We start from the raw sequence: 18071 nt of genomic DNA on the forward strand, positions 1-18071 counted from the left end.
ACGAGTTCGAATCCCGAATGGGAAAAATTCGAATTGGATACGATAATTTCTGAAGATCGCAAATATCACAAAAATGCTTACGAAAAAAACGTATTAGTCACGATAATATTGTATTGGCGATCTGAAAGTCACGAAATTTTCGTACCGAACAATTGTAAACAGTGGCAGAACCTTTCCAAATTCCAAAGTTGCGCAAGTGCGAAAAAATCAGCAAAAATACGCTCGGAGCATTCGTGTCTTTATAAATATCCCCCTAGGTATTTTAATCAGCTGGGTTCTGCAAGATTGTTTAGTATTTAAAGTCAGTAAAGCAGAGAATGTAAACAGTATTCCAGATTCTGCTTCTAATTGTAAGTACATTCGCAAATATCTTTAAATTTAATGTACTGAATATTGGAAAGTTCTTTAATTATGCAAAAAAACTGTTTGGGTTTAGGACCCTATTAACTGAAACTATTTGTGCTAACAGAATTTCACAACTGAAAAAATGTATTCTGAGTGCTTTGCTTTAGAGCACTAGATGACTAGGTGAAAAATATATCGAAATTGTAATCAACATTTTTTTAATTTTTTCTAAAGTTTAGAACTTTTGCGTATTTTCTACAATATTTTCGTTAAATCACGCAACTTTTTCGTGCTTTGTGACAATGTGTGCGACAAAATCGTATTTGCCGCCACAAGGTTAAAAGTTTCGGAATTCATTCATTCATTCTTTGGTATCATGACTTCCAATTAACGCACATCAGAAATTATCGGATTTAATCTGAATTTTTACAAATTGTACTTTTAAAAGTCCAAAATTCGGACTTTGATAAATCTCGCCCATAGTGTTTGAAAGAAAGTAACCCCAACACATCCCTTTAACAACATGCAATGTTACTCTTTGCCGGCTATTTCATAATATACAGATCGCAACAGTTAATACATTCTCATAATTAGGTGACTAAAGGTGAAAAATATTTTTTGGTTAAATGGATATTTAGTGAGACTAAAGAGGAGAAATATTTATTATTTAGGCGGTAATTACCTTTGCGCATAAAACAAATTATACCTGATTTACAAATTATTCATAGATAAGATGAATTTGTGATTCTATTAATTTGAAGTAGCACGGAAAATATTTTTTTAGCAATTCAGTAATTCCACCATAGATGAGATTTGCATTAATTGCAATGTAATACTCATTACTCATTTTCTTGGGACCTTTGCTGAAAAGATGATTTAAAAAAAAGCACAAAGTGTTTAATAAATGTGTCCATTCCTTAAAGGGGATTTGTCACCGAGATATAAAAGAACTGTATAATAAAGGCCTTTTCAAATTAAACATGAAACCCAAATTCATTTTTATTAACCCATCCATACCCATTATAAAGACGTTTAAAGATCGTGCATAGAGGCATTTCCATTCAGCACTTTCTAGATGTCACTGAACTTCTCACTTTCCCCTCAAAATGTGATTTTTACGCAAATTTTATTTAATAAAATAAAGAAAAACATTTGAACAGAATATTTCATAATATAAAATTATTGCAAATAGTCAAGCATAGTGTTAAAATGATTTGTTGATTTCCTGGGTCCAAATTTTAGTTTAGCTGGGAAAATTAAATACATATTTTGTACAGGAATAAATACATTTCCAAATATGCCTGTTAGTATGTCATTTCCCTTCTCTAACAAGACATGTGGCTCTGAACACATACAAATTTATTATTAATTCAGAAACTTTGTATAACTTCAAAATGGGATATAGCCAGATACATTTAAAAAAATTATGAGCAGTTTGTCTAAAAAATGATTTCAATATACTGGCTTCTGGCTCCCCAGGCAGCAAATGAGTGAGGAGCATGGTTTGAATTACTATGTGACAAATTAATCCAACATCTGGCTGAGAGATTTTCCTTTGAAGACTTGGGAATCTCCTGAATATTGAACACAGAGTCTAAAAGAGAAGTGTGGCACAGCCATTGCCATCTTGTAAAAATATAATTATTGTGGGAAATTTCTACCTCTTAACCAACCATGAATTCAGTAGCATTACATTACATGTTCAACATACAATATGTAAAAAATATAAAACATTTCACATACTTACTAATACAGTGATAACAAATCATCAGTGTAGCATTATGGACAGTCCTGTCAGTGCAGGGATGCTGGTTGTAATGGATACTAATGCACTTAATGTTCTAACAGAACATTTTGATATCATGACTGCTTCATAAAATTAAATGTAGGTAGGTGCTCTATATTAAAGATGTGGCATATGCTTAAATTTGAGCATATGTTATGGCTGTTAGGTGGGTAATTAAACACCATAGTTTTAATCTGTAGGAAGATGTCCAAACTGCATTATATTCTTATTATATTGTGCATCCTTTTGTAGACTAAAGTTACATTGTGAGTTTTTAGAAACGTATTTCTCTGTTAGAAATTCCATTCCATAATAGGTAATTGCATCTGCAGACTTCTTGAGAGCCTTTTAAATCTGTCAGGAGTATGCCCCCTCTTTTCCTATGGAAACCGCTGGGTTTGCTATCACAGGAATTAACATCTCAATATCTCCTCTCCTCCTTGAATATTGAAAAAGTATACCAGCAGCACACTGCAGCAAATGAAGTGTTGCAAAAGTTTTCGGTCCATTTATCTAGCCTTATCAAATTTGGTGCCCTCCCAGGCTGCTGATCCATCTACTTTTTTGAAGCACAAACGATTCGGACGGGGGGGTGCTGGTGGCTCTGCACACTGGTGGGTGGGTGGGTGCCGGCAGATGTGGGGAGCAGGGGGGGCAGTTGGTTTGTGAGCTGGTCAAAGTTGCAGGATGTTGGGGATGCATGCGCAGTAGAGACGTTGAGGGAAAAGGTATGGGCATCCCTTTTTAAAGATGGCGGCGCCGTTCACTGAAACAAGTATGTAGTTTGTAGTAAGTGTATCTCTGTTAATCTTTCATTAGGCAAGCCAGAAATAGAGTGTTTTTACACAGCAATGGTAGTACTATTTAAAAGTGTACTTAATAGATTTTGTCTTGTCCTTTAACTCCTGTTGAGTCAAGCGAAAGAGACAGGGAAATCCTTCTGCCTAGGTTTGAGCAGGTAGTCTCCCCTTGGCAAAGTAATTTCACTCCCAGATACCTCAGATTCCACAATTTCCATCCCTGCTTCCCTTGCCTTTTCTTTCAAGTCTCTGGACTTTGGATCACCTGGAAATGTCATTGACAATTCCTTCCTGGAACATTGTGGCTTTCCTTCTATACCTCTCAATGTGCCAATTTCTGCCCAGGCAGTTCATGGCAGATCTGTTAGCCCTGTATTTTTTCTTACACTTCTGTTACTCTGCTACTTCAAGTGAGTTGGTTGCGGAATGAGCAAATCACCTTTCTCAATATAAGTGCCCTGCTACTTCTGTTATTCTTGTACTTCTTTGGAAACAACTCATAACCCTTTTATTGACTCACTGCTTGGAGTCCATCCTGTCTATCGAATTGTGCCTCACATTCTCATTTTTCGATCCCTGTGTCCTCCATTGCACATATAACTTTTCTACCTAAATACTAAGTTGAGTTCTCTGATATTTCACCTATTTTTACTAGAGATTCATCAAGTGGCTCTCCCAAATCGTTGCTCCTATTACTGCGGTCACCCAAAAGCAGTCCAAAGCCTCATGGTCTTCTAAAGTTCAAGAAGCCTTTGAATTATTAAAACTTGCCTTCAGCTCTGCTCCTGTGTTAATCCACCCAGATACTTTTTGTCCTTTTATTCTTGAAGTGGACACCTCTCATATGGGATTTTGAGCCATCCTGTTTTAGCAAAACAACTTCCAACGTTATCTCCATGCCTGTGTTTTTTACGCTTGGAAGCTCTCTCCTTCAAAGAGCAATCATGACATCGGCAATCATTAACTCATGTATGTGAAATAATCCAGGAAGGAATGGCGGCACTTACTGGAAGGCTCGGTTGACCCTATCTTCATTGTTATCTGATCATAAAAATGTAATACATGTCCTCTTCTAAAAGACTTAACCCACATCAAACCTGTTGGGCATTATTTTTCTCCAGATTTTTTATTTACTATTTACTACCTGGCTCAAAGAACATTAAAGCTTCCAACCCTTTTTTTCTCCCAAGTGAGTCACTGCTCCATATTCCTTTACTTTACCTGCATGTCCTCCTGTTAAGGCCTTTGTTCCACCTGCAGTCTCTCTGGTCCTCACTTGGGGTCATTCCTTCAAGATTGCTGGTCATCCTGGCATTAAAGGAACACACAAACTTGTTTCCTGCAGCTTTTGTGTTTTTGTTTTTCTTGTTTACATAATTTGTTGCTGCTTGTTCCATTTGTGTTCATTCTCCCCTATAGGTTTACTTCAACCTCTGCCAGTCCTGAATTAACCTTTCAACTAATTGAACCTTGTTCATAGGCTTAGCTTATGACTTAAAGGGCCCTTTTACGAGCATTCGTATTTTTTTCATTTTCACAAATCATAGTTGTTAGCACTAAAAACCGTTGATTAAACTAATTACAAAAAAATATTGTGATTTATTGAGTCAAAAACCATGAAATAAAAGACTAAACTACGCCATGTAAAAGCTATCAAGTTCACATAGAAGTCAATGGGAGCTGTCATAGGGAAATTGTAACAATCTGTATTTTATTTGTGGTTTTAAAGGTTTTCTTTAATTTTTTCATTTGTAAATACATGAATATTCTTCCATTTTGCATTTTAATGACTATACATTTGTAGTTTTAGTGTAAATGAGTTTTTTCTTGGATTCAAAACATCACCATTTGATAAATATGCTTCTAAAAATCCCATAGGAATGAACAGAACGTGGGTGTGTTTTTATGTATTAAAGGAGAAGGAAAGGCTTATATAGAGTTGATCTCAAGCTGTAGGCATACCTTCAGTTCTCTCAATAGTGCCCTTAAGTCTCCCCATATTTCACCTGTTCAGAAGATCTGAAGCCAAACAGGAAGAAAAAACACTGAGCTGTGTAAAGAAAGTTCCCATAATGCCTCGCTCCTGCACAGAAACCGGGACCAAGTGAACATGCTCAGTTAGTAAGATTAGGGGGCTGATTTACTAACCCACGAATCCGAATTGGAAAAATTCCGGTTGGAAAACGAACATTTTGCGACTTTTTCGTATTTTTCGCGATCGCCGTTACGACTTTTCGTAAATTGACGCAACTTTTTCGTAACCATTACGACTTGCGCGAATTGTCGCAACTTTTTCGTAGCCATTACGATTTGCTCGTATCTTGTCGCGACTTTTTGGTATTGAGCGCTCGTAAACTGCGGGCAAAACTTTCAGACTTTGCATGATTTTGGAAGCCTCCCATAGGACTCAATGGCACTCTGCAGCTCCAACCTGGCCCAAGAAAATTCATGATACTGAAGCTTGAATGAATCCGAAACGTTCGTACTCGGCGTGAAGGCTACGAAAAAGTCGCGACAATTTGCGCAAGTCATAGCGCTATGAAAAAGTCGTGACATTTTGCGAAACAGTCGTAATGGCTATGAAAAAGTTGCGACAATTTACGAAAAAATCGCAAAAAACGATCATTGCGAAAAAACGCATTCGGACGCCTTCGGACCGTTCGTGGATTAGTAAATCAGCCCCTATGAGTCAGCTTCCTGCTGATTGGCTTAGATCCAATCTTAGCATTCTTGAGGGAGGGGGAGCAGGAAGCTGAAAGCTGCGTGCCTCTGGCAGAGGAAAAGAGACACAAATAATCTTTTTACAGAGAAGTCAGTGAAGCGTTTCTGTGAGTGCTTATGGCTGTATTTACATAGACCTTTCTGATAAAGCTTACTTAGTTTTTACCTTTCCTTCTCCTTTAAGCTCTAAACTCGCATTTTGATAAATCTGCCCCTAAATGTTAAGAGGCTGTCTCTGTTGTTGATGCATTGATGGACTGCGCATTGAATTCCTGCTAATATGTACACTGTTAATATGGGGTTCTGCAGTTTTTAGAACACCCTGCACAGCATATTTAACATGTATACTGATTACAAAAGGTTATGTTGGAGTGAATGGGAGAAGGCTGATACCTTGTGTGTAGTTGCCACAGCAGTTTGGCTTCAACAAACATGTTGAATGGGAAAAATGTTAGAGCAATTTTAGATGAAAAGAGGGAGAGAAAGAAAGAGGTTACCAGACTAAACAATTTGCTTAGGCCCTTATATTATTTGTAGAGTCAAATTACAAAGCAAGCTGTTTTTACAATATAATGTCTAATTTTCTTTTTATTCTTAGATTTCAGTGGATGGTTTTACATTTTTGGCAGCGGGTTGCAATTCTCTTCAGCAACTGAAGATCAATGATATGTTTACTCTGACAGATAAATGCATCACAGTAAGTAAAGGTTGTTCTTGTTAAATACTTAAACCTTCTCTTTACATAATATGTTTTCATAGGTTTTATGTAAAAAAACAGACCTAGAAAATCCTTAGTTTATTAGTCTTTTAAGGTAGCGCTTTCTCTATGGAAACTCTGACTCTGACTTAGTTACTGTAATTCCAAACAAGTTTTTTTTTACAGGATTACAACATGGAAGACAAACCAGATCCCACAAGATTTAATTTTAGGGTATATAAGTGTGCATCCTGAAAAAAACTTGTTTTAAAGGAGCAATTCAGTGTAAAAATAAAAATGGGCAAAATAGAATCTGACCTGCGTGCTCACAAACTAACAGAACAGTTATGTCCCATGTGGCCCCCCTATAGTCACTGTCTAACAAGGTTAGAGAGCTGAAAGCAGGAAGTAGAGTTCTGGCTATTATGTTAGACATCTGCCCACTCCAGCCTTTATAGATTACATTTTTGCCTAATTAACTGTATAACAAATATTTTTTATTTTGCGCAGTCAATCCATTTTACTCTGAACTGTTCCTTTAAGACTGAGAAGCAAGAAAGGTGATCAATAATGTTTGACCTAAATCCCTGATGCTACATTGGGTGTAGCTTTATTAGATTTTCCTGATTTACACTGGAAAGAAGACATTTGACAGAGAAATAGAGAAAGGTTTGTGCCCAGACAGTCATGGGTCTCCACTGTTGAAATGTGTTTCTGGAAACTGGGCAGACCTATCATTCTGGTTTAATGCCAACTTTTTTTTCTCCATGATGTCTTCCCACTGGAATTTAGTAAGTGATGAAATCACATTGACATCAGCTTTTCATGCGAAGGAACCTGCATATTTGTCAGAGCAGCCATACAGTGTTTTGGATTTGTGGACAAATAATTAAAAAAAAAAAAAAAAAAAGCAGTGAAAATCACATTTTTGTTGGCTGTTGACATAACATTTAAAATTCTTGTTTGGAAAGAGGCACAAAAAAAATTAAAATTATTTAAAACCTATTAAAATTAATGTTGCTAAGATCTGGTAAAACAAGGACATGCTAAAGTTAATTAGTTAAAGTGAATTTCCCATTTAAATGACTTTTAAACCTTTGTTAGCATTATTTCCCTTATGCATTTGCTTAGGAGACCATCCAGAAACCACCACTAATCGTTTGCACAACCATAGTTGCCCCCTTTTTACATTAAATTTTGATAGATCAGATCTTTTTTCATTTATAAAAATCTATATAAAGAAACAAATTTAAACCAGTCTTCGTTTTAACATTATTTCCTTGGTATGGAAGGTAAGACAATATGCATTTATAGGTGTGAACACAATATACAACATCAGGAAATGTATCCTTGCTGAAGGTCATCACTTTGGGCAGGGTTAAAAATTCTATGTGGCTTTGTACATTATGATTAATATTTACAATTTACAAACAATAAAATAGGAATGAGAATAAATCTGGAATGGGTGAAGATTAGAAAAGCACATAAGAAGAAAGAGGTTGAAACAGAAATTTGTAGACACCTGTCAGCCCTGGGTATCCTACTTAATTATACACAGCAACTTGTAAGGAGTAATGTGAAGACGTTTTGACCATACTTAACTTGTAGTTAGATGTTAAACAATTTTTTTCTAAGACATGTTCTCCATAGGTTTTCCTACTTGCTGTAATAACCTTGAGAATAGCAAAAGAAAAGCAGATTTATAGCAAATGGAAACTGCATTGTTTTTTTCAATAAAGCAATTTGAATACAAAAAAAAGAAAGAGGTTGAATGATTCAGAAAATATACACATATTATAATTTTAGCCACAAAAATACTTTGAGTTAGCCAAATTTCCTATTTTTGCTTTTGTTTAAAAAAAATTAAATACATCCAGAAATGCTTATTTTGTCAATTAAAATCTGGCTTTAAATGTGCACATAAACAGTGGGAACAAAACATCAAATGTGTGATTCACTCCAGAGCTTTTATCACATAACATGTGGTATTTAGCAAGATGACTTAGCTTTTAAAATCTCTTTACAATGAATACCACATATAAATTGGAAACTATTTCGCATAACACATATATGGCTATAGGGCTCATTTACAATTGCCCTGAAGCAAAGTGCAAGAGCAATTATTGTATCTAGATCAACAGCTAGGCACCTTAGACTAGATTAAAAAATGCCAAGACCATATATTCCACAATTGGCAGTTTAAAGAACCAAAACGCCTCCCAAGTGCCAATGACAGGTTACCATATGCCTGCTGTTGCCTCCCCATCTTCCCCACTATCTTCCTGCAACCCTCCCACTGACATTAATGCATTGAATCTATAACAAACGGGGGTGCTCAAAAACAGCTAGAGAGAGAGAGAGCAATCCAGAGGTGCTGCCACTTCAAAAGGTCAAATCCAATAAAATCTATAAACACAAGCAAAAGAGAAGGTGCGCTCTCTGGTGTAGTAAAACTAAAATATTTTAGTCCTGGTCTGGACTTTTTCAGGGCACAAAATTGTAAAAGCTTGAACGGAAATGTTGAGCTTAACTGTGATACGTTGTGATGAGTGAGTTGATTATCAATACATAATGTAACTACAATAATTTATTATTTTAATAAAATATCTTAATTTTACTACACCAGAGAGCGTGCCCTTCTCTTTTGCTTGTGTCATTAATGCATTGTCGTGTACCTTTTTAGCCCTGCTACTTTTTTCATGTGAAGTACTTTGAAAGTTGTAGTTTTGTGGATTTTCAGTCTATACAAGTGTGCAGTCTCTATCAATCTATGCAAAGTCAGTTATATTTTGAGACATTTTACTATATTATGCATAAATCTGTAATTTCTATGTTTTGCTAAAGAAATAGCATTACACTAGAATTTAAGATTTACTGCCTGGTTCCCTTCCGTGTTGGTTATATACATTACACACCCTGCCTCATATGGATACAGAGAGGGTATCTTGGACCCTTTATTTATGCTTGAAAACAATGGGTGTCATAAAGCAGTTTCTCTATTATTGCAAATTTCCACTCTTAATCGCCTCTCCCACCATTTAAAAAGGGATGCAGCAGGTCTGCACTCTTTATTATGTGAAGCGCCGTGTCAGGCCTCTTGACCTATGCAGCATAGCAGCATAGCAGAGATGGGAGATTGCTCACAAGAAATCTGTACCTGGGGGAGTGTCTGGACATCACTCCTACTGACTGAAAGGCAGTCGCACAGTTTAAGTTTTAGGGATATAGCTCTCATTGACACCTCCAGGAACATTTTTATGCGTGTGTTGCTCTCCAAAACATTTTCCATTTGAATGTGGCTCACGGTTATAAAAGGTTGGGGATCCCTGGTCTAAACTGTACTGTAGAGATGATATACATGCCCAGATGGTATGGGTGAGATTTAACAAACTGTCTAACCAAACCTAGGCATATATGGCTAGGTATAGGTCTTGGGTGTTCCTTCTTTGAGGATAAAAGAAAAGCAGCAGAATGTAATAAGAAAATAGCAGAAGCAGAAAAACTATATCTGCTTTGTTTATCTATTTTGAAAGTAAGGTGGATATCTCTGCGTATCCAAAACTGCCTCTCTTTTATTTGATTTACAGCAGTATAATATTGTTAATTTATTTGAAACTATGATAATATAGACACAGTAAGTCAAATATTTCACATGTACTCATTTTACTTATTTAAAGGCCCTCCTTGAAAAATGCCAGAATATTCTATCTATATCTCTTCTGGGCTCACCCCATCTTTCTGATGTGGCCTTTAAAGTACTTGCACAAGGACGTAAACTTGCAAAGATCAGAATAGAAGGTCAGAGACATTACTATATTTTCATAAGAGAAGTATTTTTATTATACTCTGATTAACATCTTTACATTTACAACAGGGAATAACAGAATCACAGATTCAAGCATCAAAGCAATATGCAAATTTTGTGCGAACCTAAATCATATATATGTGGCCGATTGTCAGAAAATAACAGATGTCAGCCTTAAAGCAATCTCAGTATTAAAGAATATTACCATACTGAATGTAGCAGATTGCATAAGGTAAGCATTTATATACTTAATAATTAACCTTAGACAATATCTCTATCTTTTTAAAATTTGAATTAAACCCCAGCACCCTGATTAGAGTTAATCTAGTCATTTAGCCTAGGCACAGTTGGTTAGATTACAACACATTTTTTGGCCTGAAAAGCTGACTCTTACTAAGATAGTCACTTAACTACAGGAAATGCAAAGGTTGGGACTGCACTCGGATGCCACAGCTTAAGGGGTCCCTGTGGGTAAAAAAAAGGGTATAATTCATCAAAAATTGAAAGAAAGTTGCAATGTGAAGTAAACATAGAGTTGAGATTTTGATGTATTGAGGAGAAAGATTTAAGAAACAAACAGTAATTCGGGGTATGGAAAGTTTTTCTTCTAGGGAGTCTAGTTATGCAGGTCTAGCCCTTAACAAAAAGATACACATTTCTTTTTGGAGACATGCTGTATAAGGAAGGTAGAATGTAACTGCAGGTCTTCCATTATGTAATACAACTATGGCACAGATAAAAAAATAAAGTGATACTGGCACATTTGTATGCTAATTAGTAGAATTGCATCAGTATTCCTTAGCATGAATGGCCACAAGGTTTTTTGTATTTCTCCAAAAGTGCAATCAAGAAGGCCCCTATGTCAGTGGTGTACTTATCACCTTCAACATGCCTGTGGTGCCTGATAATGGAGAACAAGTTGTGGAGGGGCACAATTCCTTCATAGGCTGGATTATTTACATTCTTACTCCAGCATATTGAAGGATTTCACAGCATGACTGTAAATCATGTGGGTATTTTTGGGGCACGTATGTAAAAAAAAAAGGTCCTTGTAATGAATTATTCCTAGTAATACCAACATATGAATTAAATTTTAATTTAGTTAATAATAACCATGCATTATGAACTAAGGCTATTTTTTGTGTTTTAGGATTAGTGATCCAGGTGTCAGACAAGTCCTGGAAGGTCCTTCAGGAACCAAGATACGGGAATTAAACCTCACTAACTGTATTAGAGTTAGCGACCTATCCCTTCTGAGAATAGCTCAAAAGTAAGGAACATTCCAAAAAAACAAATAAAGTAACCTGAAAATGAGTAGTAGTAGTAGTTGTAACTGAAGCATACTTTCAAAACAGTTACCTTCTTTTACAATTGTAGGAGGGAAATAAAAACATTGCAGTAACTTACCCCATCAAGGCATATATGTACTTTCAATATTTTTATTTTAGGCTAATTTAACTATAATCTATGGATTAAAGCGCATATTACAAAATAAGGGCTAATTGCTCTAAAGCGAATGAACACTTAGCCCAACAAACATATGTGCATTCAGAGAACAGACTAATGAAAGTTGTAGTACAAGTTTTCTGCTTTATATAACATCGTTTACAATTTCTGGATGGTAGGTTTGTTAGAGGCATTAAACAGTTTTGATATTTTGAGCAGTCTTACTTTATCCCACATTCCCAGCATATGCCCATTTCTAATTGTTTTCTGCCAGCCCCTGTACACCAACATGTAAGTAATCACAATATTATTTTTTTTTTCTGTGTGTGTGTGTTAAAGGAACAGTAACACCAAAATATGAAAATGTTTTAAAGTAATTAAAATGTAACATACTGTTGCCCTGCACTGGTAAATGTTTCATGTTTCCTTCAGAAACATGTTTTATTATAGGAATTATATCTCTGCCAACTGTTTATTAAGAGAAAATGATTTTTGCATTTTGTAGAACAACTTTAAATAATTGAAAAATAACTTTTGCTGCAGTGTATTTAGTTAGGAAATAATATATTATTTGTCAATAAGGCCATGCTAGTTAATGAGTTAATGGAAACAGTTCCTGATAAATATCTCAAGAACATGATCTAGCTATCTTGATACAAATACCTGTCAGTATATATTCACCTTGTAAGCAAAGATGTAGCAAAACCGAAAAAGTTTCATAGTAAGGTTACCATTTAGGTTGGTAAGTAAAAAGTGTATGTAAGGCATTTAAGTGAGCTGGGGCAGCTGAAATCAAGTAAAATAGGCTAATTAAGCCTGCAAAAAATTAAGCAAGGTGTGGGACCCTTAGGGCCAGATGTATGATTGCTTAAGGCTTTGGGCTCAAAACCCTACATGAGTTCCTTAACACAAACCCCCTCAACTAACAAAGTATTTTTGACCTAAACCCTACATGAATACTTTTACTCACCCTGGGTTTCTTTAATTGATTGCTCAAGCAAATATAAATGTGCCCCTGAGTCTCAGAGGGAAGTAATTTGGTTGATGAGAGCAGGGAAAGAGCAGAGATTTTGAACTGTTATTTTTGTCTATTTTCACAACTGAGGAAACAGCTAATAAATGATTATTTTTTAATAGACCTATTTTTAGTGATATAGGTATTGATGGCTGGTTGACTCAAGGGGAAGGGAAATAAAACAAAGGTCCAAGAGTGACTGGTATTGATTCCAGAATCCTGAAATATTAGGTAATATAAGGTACTTATTAAGTATTTAATTCTTTGAGGTCTTGGTATCGTGGTAAGAAATTGGCCAATTGCTAATGTTTATTATTATTAAAAAATAATTATTAAAAAAAAAATATCAATATAAATATATTTGATATCTGTGGTAGAAGAGCTTTTGGAGGGGGTAATAAAAAATAAGATACTTAAATACAATGAGAATCACTTGTCAAACATTTAATTCCCTTCTATGAAGAGGTGAGCAGAAACTCATTGGGATGGCAGTGGCATGTGATCTGCTTAGATTTTGCTAAAACATTTGATACAGTACCACACAAAAAGTTACTGAAAAATTAAATGAATATTGGCAAAATCCCAAAATAGTGGCTTCTGTGCATCCCTAGTTGAGTACCACAGGGCTCTTTCCTTTGTTATTTGCTTTTTAACTTTTTTGTTAATGTCCTTGAGAGATTTGACTAAACTGGGCAGCAAATGGACACAAACAAATGCAATTATATGTACTTCAGTAGAAATAACTAAATGATAGTGGGTTGGGGTCTCCTTTATTGAAAAAAAAGTGTGGATTTTTGTGGATAACAAACTGTCTAGGTGGTGTTATTTCATGGCAACTAAAGCAAATATAGTGCTGTCTTGCATAAAAATGGGCACTAACACGAGGGATGAAAACATAATTTTGCCTCTTTATAGATCCCTGGTAAGGCTTTACCCTGCAGTGCAGTTTTCGGCTCCAGATCTTAATGAGTTGGAATGAATGCATGGATGTGCAACTAAACTGGCAAACGCTGCTGCCTGACTCTAAATGCTGCTGCCAGACTTCATCTATCTCACTGTTCCACATCTGTCACTCACTGATGCATATCTTTTTGCTGCCTCCCAATCTCCTCTAGAATCGAATACAAATTACTAACACTTACATATAAGGCCCTTACTATTGATGCTCCTCCCTATATCTTAGCTCTAATACCACAATACACTCCTTCACGCAACTTTCTGCCTCTGACCTTCGCCTCTCTTCTCCTCTCATCCCATTCCCAACTGCAAGACTTCTTCCGGGCTTCTGCCTGTCTCTATGCCTTGTCCCATCAGACTCTCCCCTTCCTTCCAAACGTTTCCTAAAGACCCATAATTATATTCAAGGTATCTAAACTGATCTGAGATTTATATATGTATCATAAATCATCAATCAGTATTCCTTATGCTAAACCTTAGCTACATGAATAATGATTAATATATACAGGGGTATTTTACGTTTTTATAGCTTAAGCACCCAGAGTGTACATATAACAGTGAATCTTGTTTACATCAGCTTACATTCTGGCTGTTGTTGTGAAAGTTACTATGTTGTCAGTTACTATACTGCAGTCGTATTTATAGAGTTCCTTTATTGATTATATTTTTTACTGGATTCAGATTTTAAATGTTTTCTGTATTCCTATTTTTATTTTAGGTGTCATAATTTAACCTACCTAAGTCTTCGCTACTGTGAAAATTTGACAGATTCTGGCTTTGAGCTACTAGGAAACATGGCCTCACTTATTTCCATAGATCTGTCTGGGACAAATATTACAGACCAGGTATGTTAGCACAAATATTTTCTTTCCTTATTTTTCCATTAATATCCCAAGATATATGGAAAATGTTGGTACAGCAGAACCTACTGCTTAACATGATAATGAACATACATATTATGAATACAAGGTGAACGTGATGGACGTATGTCTTTTTTCAACCCAACTTACTATGTTACTATGTAACTACTCCTAAAACACCTTTTTATTATTCTTATACCCCCTTATGTAATAAAAGGCAATAAGTTTGCCCAGGTGCAGTAACTCATAGCAACCAATAAGATGTTTGCTTTAACAAACAACAGATGACCAGTAAATGCTTCCTGCTGATTGGTTGCTATGGGTTATTGCTCCCTGACAAACTTTGTGCCTTTTCTTACATAAACCCTTTGGTATGCATTTTACCTTCAGGTTTAGTTTAGATTACAAGTTGATAAATGTTATCTCTAATGCTAATAGCATATCAGTTGCTTATTTCTGATGGCAAAAAAAGCCAAATCCTCTTATGCTGCCTTCCACTCCTGATAAGGAGGCAGCAGATTACATAGTTACATAGTTACATAGTTACATAGGGTTGAAAAAAGACCAGTGTCCATCAAGTTCAACCCATCCAAGTAAACCCAGCACACCCAACCCACACCTACCAATCTATACACTCACATACATAAACTATAAATACAACCACTAGTACTAACTGTAGATATTAGTATCACAATAGCCTTGGATATTCTGATTGATCAAGAACTCATCCAGGCCCCTCTTAAAGGCATTAACAGAATCTGCCATTACCACATCACTAGGAAGGGCATTCCATAACCTCACTGCCCTCACCGTGAAAAACCACCTACGCTGCTTCAAATGGAAGCTCCTTTCCTCTAATCTAAAGGGGTGACCTCTGGTGCGTTGATTGTTTTTATGGGAAAAAAGAACATCCCCCAACTGCCTATAATCCCCTCTAATGTACTTGTACAGAGTAATCATGTCCCCTCGCAAGCGCCTCTTTTCCAGAGAAAACAACCCCAACCTCGACAGTCTAACCTCATAGTTTAAATCTTCCATCCCCTTAACCAGTTTAGTTGCACGTCTTTGCACTCTCTCCAGCTCATTAATATCCTTCTTAAGGACTGGAGCCCAAAACTGCACCGCATACTCAAGGTGAGGCCTTACCAGGGACCTATAAAGGGGCAAAATTATGTTCTCATCCCTTGAGTCAATGCCCTTTTTTATACAAGACAGCACTTTATTTGCTTTAGTAGCCACAGAATGACACTGCCTGGCATTAGACAACTTGTTATCAACAAAAACCCCTAGATCCTTCTCCATTAAGGAAACCCCCAACACACTACCATTCAGTAGATAGTTTGCGTTTATATTATTTCTACCAAAGTGCATAACTTTGCACTTATCAACATTGAACCTCATTTTCCAGTTTGCTGCCCAGTTATCTAATTTTGTCAAATCGCTCTGCAAAGCGGCAGTATCCTGCATGGAACTTATAGTTTTGCACAATTTAGTGTCATCAGCAAAAATAGAAACAGTACTCTCTATGCCCACCATAGGTCATTAATAAACAAGTTAAAAAGCAGATTGCTGAATTTATGAGACGTTTTAGCTCATTAAACAGAAAGAACAAAACTACACAATTCCTGGTCAAACAAGGCTTTCTTGCCGTAATTATAAATGAAACATCAGTAGATGGCAGGCAAACCTGTATGAGCTAGTGCTTCAAACTGCAGCATATTCTAGACACAGTATAAATACAAGTTTTTCATTAAAGGAATACTGTCATGGGAAAACATTTTTCTTTTAAAACGCATCAGTTAAAGGACAAGGAATGGCTAAGTCACTTGGGGGTGCCAAAATGTTAGGCACCCCCAAGTGACTTAAATCGCTTACCTTGTACCCCGAGATGGTGCCCCTGTTAGGAGAAAACAGCACCAGCCTGGGGTACCTGTAGCACAGCTCTTCCTCCTTCCGCCTTCTCTTTTGGAAGGACTAAGGAAAGGCGCATGTGCAGTAGAGTGAAAAGCCGACTTCTCTGTTAAAGTTCAGCTTTTCACTCTATTGCGCGTGCGTTAGAAGACGGAAGGAGGAAGCGCTGCAGCTACCCCCGGGCTGGTGCTGTTCTCTCCGAACAAGGGCACCAGCCCAGGGTACAAGGTAAGCGGTTTAAGTCAATTGGGGGTGCCTAACATTTTGGCACCCCCAAGTGACTTTGTTTTTCCTTCTCCTTTAACAGAGCTTCTTCAGAAGAATCCTGCATTGAATCAGTTTTTAAAAGCACAAACAGATTTTTTTTATATTTAAGTTTTAAATTTCACATGGGGCTAGTCATGTTTTTCATTTCCCAGGGTGCCACAGCCATGTGACATGTGTTCTGATAATTTTCAGTCACACTTTACTGCTGTGCTGCAAGTTGGAGTGATATCACTCCCCCCCCTTTCCTTTTCCCAGCAGGTGATGATCAGAAGGTAGCAAGATAGCAGCTACCGATTGTTCTGCTGATCAGCTGCTGGGGGGAAGATAGGGGGTGTAATATCACTCCAATTTTGCAGCACAGCAGTAAAGAAGATTATCAGAGCACAAGTAAAAAATCCAAGTCAGCTACTTGTTTGGATTAAGTTTTACTGCTGCCAAAGCCCCATAAGGGCTCTGGCACACGGGGAGATTAGTCGCCCGCGACAAAACTCCCTGTTCGCGGGCGACTAATCTCCCTGAGTTGCCTTCCCCTGCCATCCCACCGGCGACAATGTAAGTTGCACGCGGCGGCGCGATTTCGCACAAATCGCCGAGAAAGCCTCGCGAGTCTTTTTCGTTGATTTCCCGAAATCGCGCCGACGCGTGTGCTGGGGATAGGCAACACGGGGATATTAGTCGCCTGCGAACAGGGAGTTTTGTCGCGGGCGACTAATCTCCCCGTGTGCCAGAGCCCTAAGCCACCAACTCCCAAAGCAGACATCTTTTAATAGAAAGTATCTCCTCAGTTCTTAGCTTCCTGATAACTGCATTTAGAAAATTTCACAGTCCACTAGTGCAAAGCTTGATGCAGGAGAGAGGGTAGCTTTAAATCATATTTGTTTTGCAGCGTGATTCAGTAATAGATTGAGTTCTATGCTAATACAGTTGCTAATACAGTCCTTATACACATCCAATAGAGTTTTTTCAGTCCCGCACAGCTTAAGGGCAGTGACGTTTTGACCCAACAAAGGCCCTTGATGGGGCCAAAATACCAGCCTCTCAATAAAGTATATTGTTTTTTCATAATCCCTGAGAAGTGTGGACCCTTACTATGTTCTGGAAATATATATATATATATATATATATATATTTACACCAAAATAAAACAGCCAGCACCTAGGGTCCAGCAGTTTTTGGAGTGTGGTGCTGTCGTGTGGATTGTTTTATATATATATATATATATATATATATATATATAACGAACCCAGGGTGGCACTCTGCTTCAGCTCTTAGCTCGGGTGCAAGGTAAATGATTTAAATATCCAAAAAAGACCAGCAACACCGAGTGCTGGTCTTTTTTGTATATATATATATATATATATATATATATATATATAGCAGCACAGCAGGAGGCTGGATTGTTGTAGTTGTTATTTTTGTATTTCTCTTCAGACTCACTTCAGAATCTGTCATTTAAACTAC

The 18071-nt window shown here is 36.9% G+C and overlaps 1 protein-coding gene across 2 annotated transcripts in view; it reads left to right on the top strand.

The window, feature by feature from the left end:
* fbxl13 (F-box and leucine-rich repeat protein 13) overlaps window positions 1-18071 on the top strand; it is a 115261-nt gene that overhangs the window by 76864 nt on the left and 20326 nt on the right. For both annotated transcript variants that reach the window (XM_002933102.5, XM_031899022.1), the window contains exons 13-17: window positions 6251-6349; window positions 10027-10147; window positions 10224-10386; window positions 11305-11424; window positions 14291-14417. In XM_002933102.5, the coding sequence (XP_002933148.2) occupies window positions 6251-6349; window positions 10027-10147; window positions 10224-10386; window positions 11305-11424; window positions 14291-14417 (630 nt within the window). The remainder of the gene's footprint in view (window positions 1-6250; window positions 6350-10026; window positions 10148-10223; window positions 10387-11304; window positions 11425-14290; window positions 14418-18071) is intronic.

Source organism: Xenopus tropicalis, chromosome 3, assembly GCF_000004195.4.
Source record: "Xenopus tropicalis strain Nigerian chromosome 3, UCB_Xtro_10.0, whole genome shotgun sequence".
Lineage (NCBI taxonomy): Eukaryota > Metazoa > Chordata > Amphibia > Anura > Pipidae > Xenopus > Xenopus tropicalis.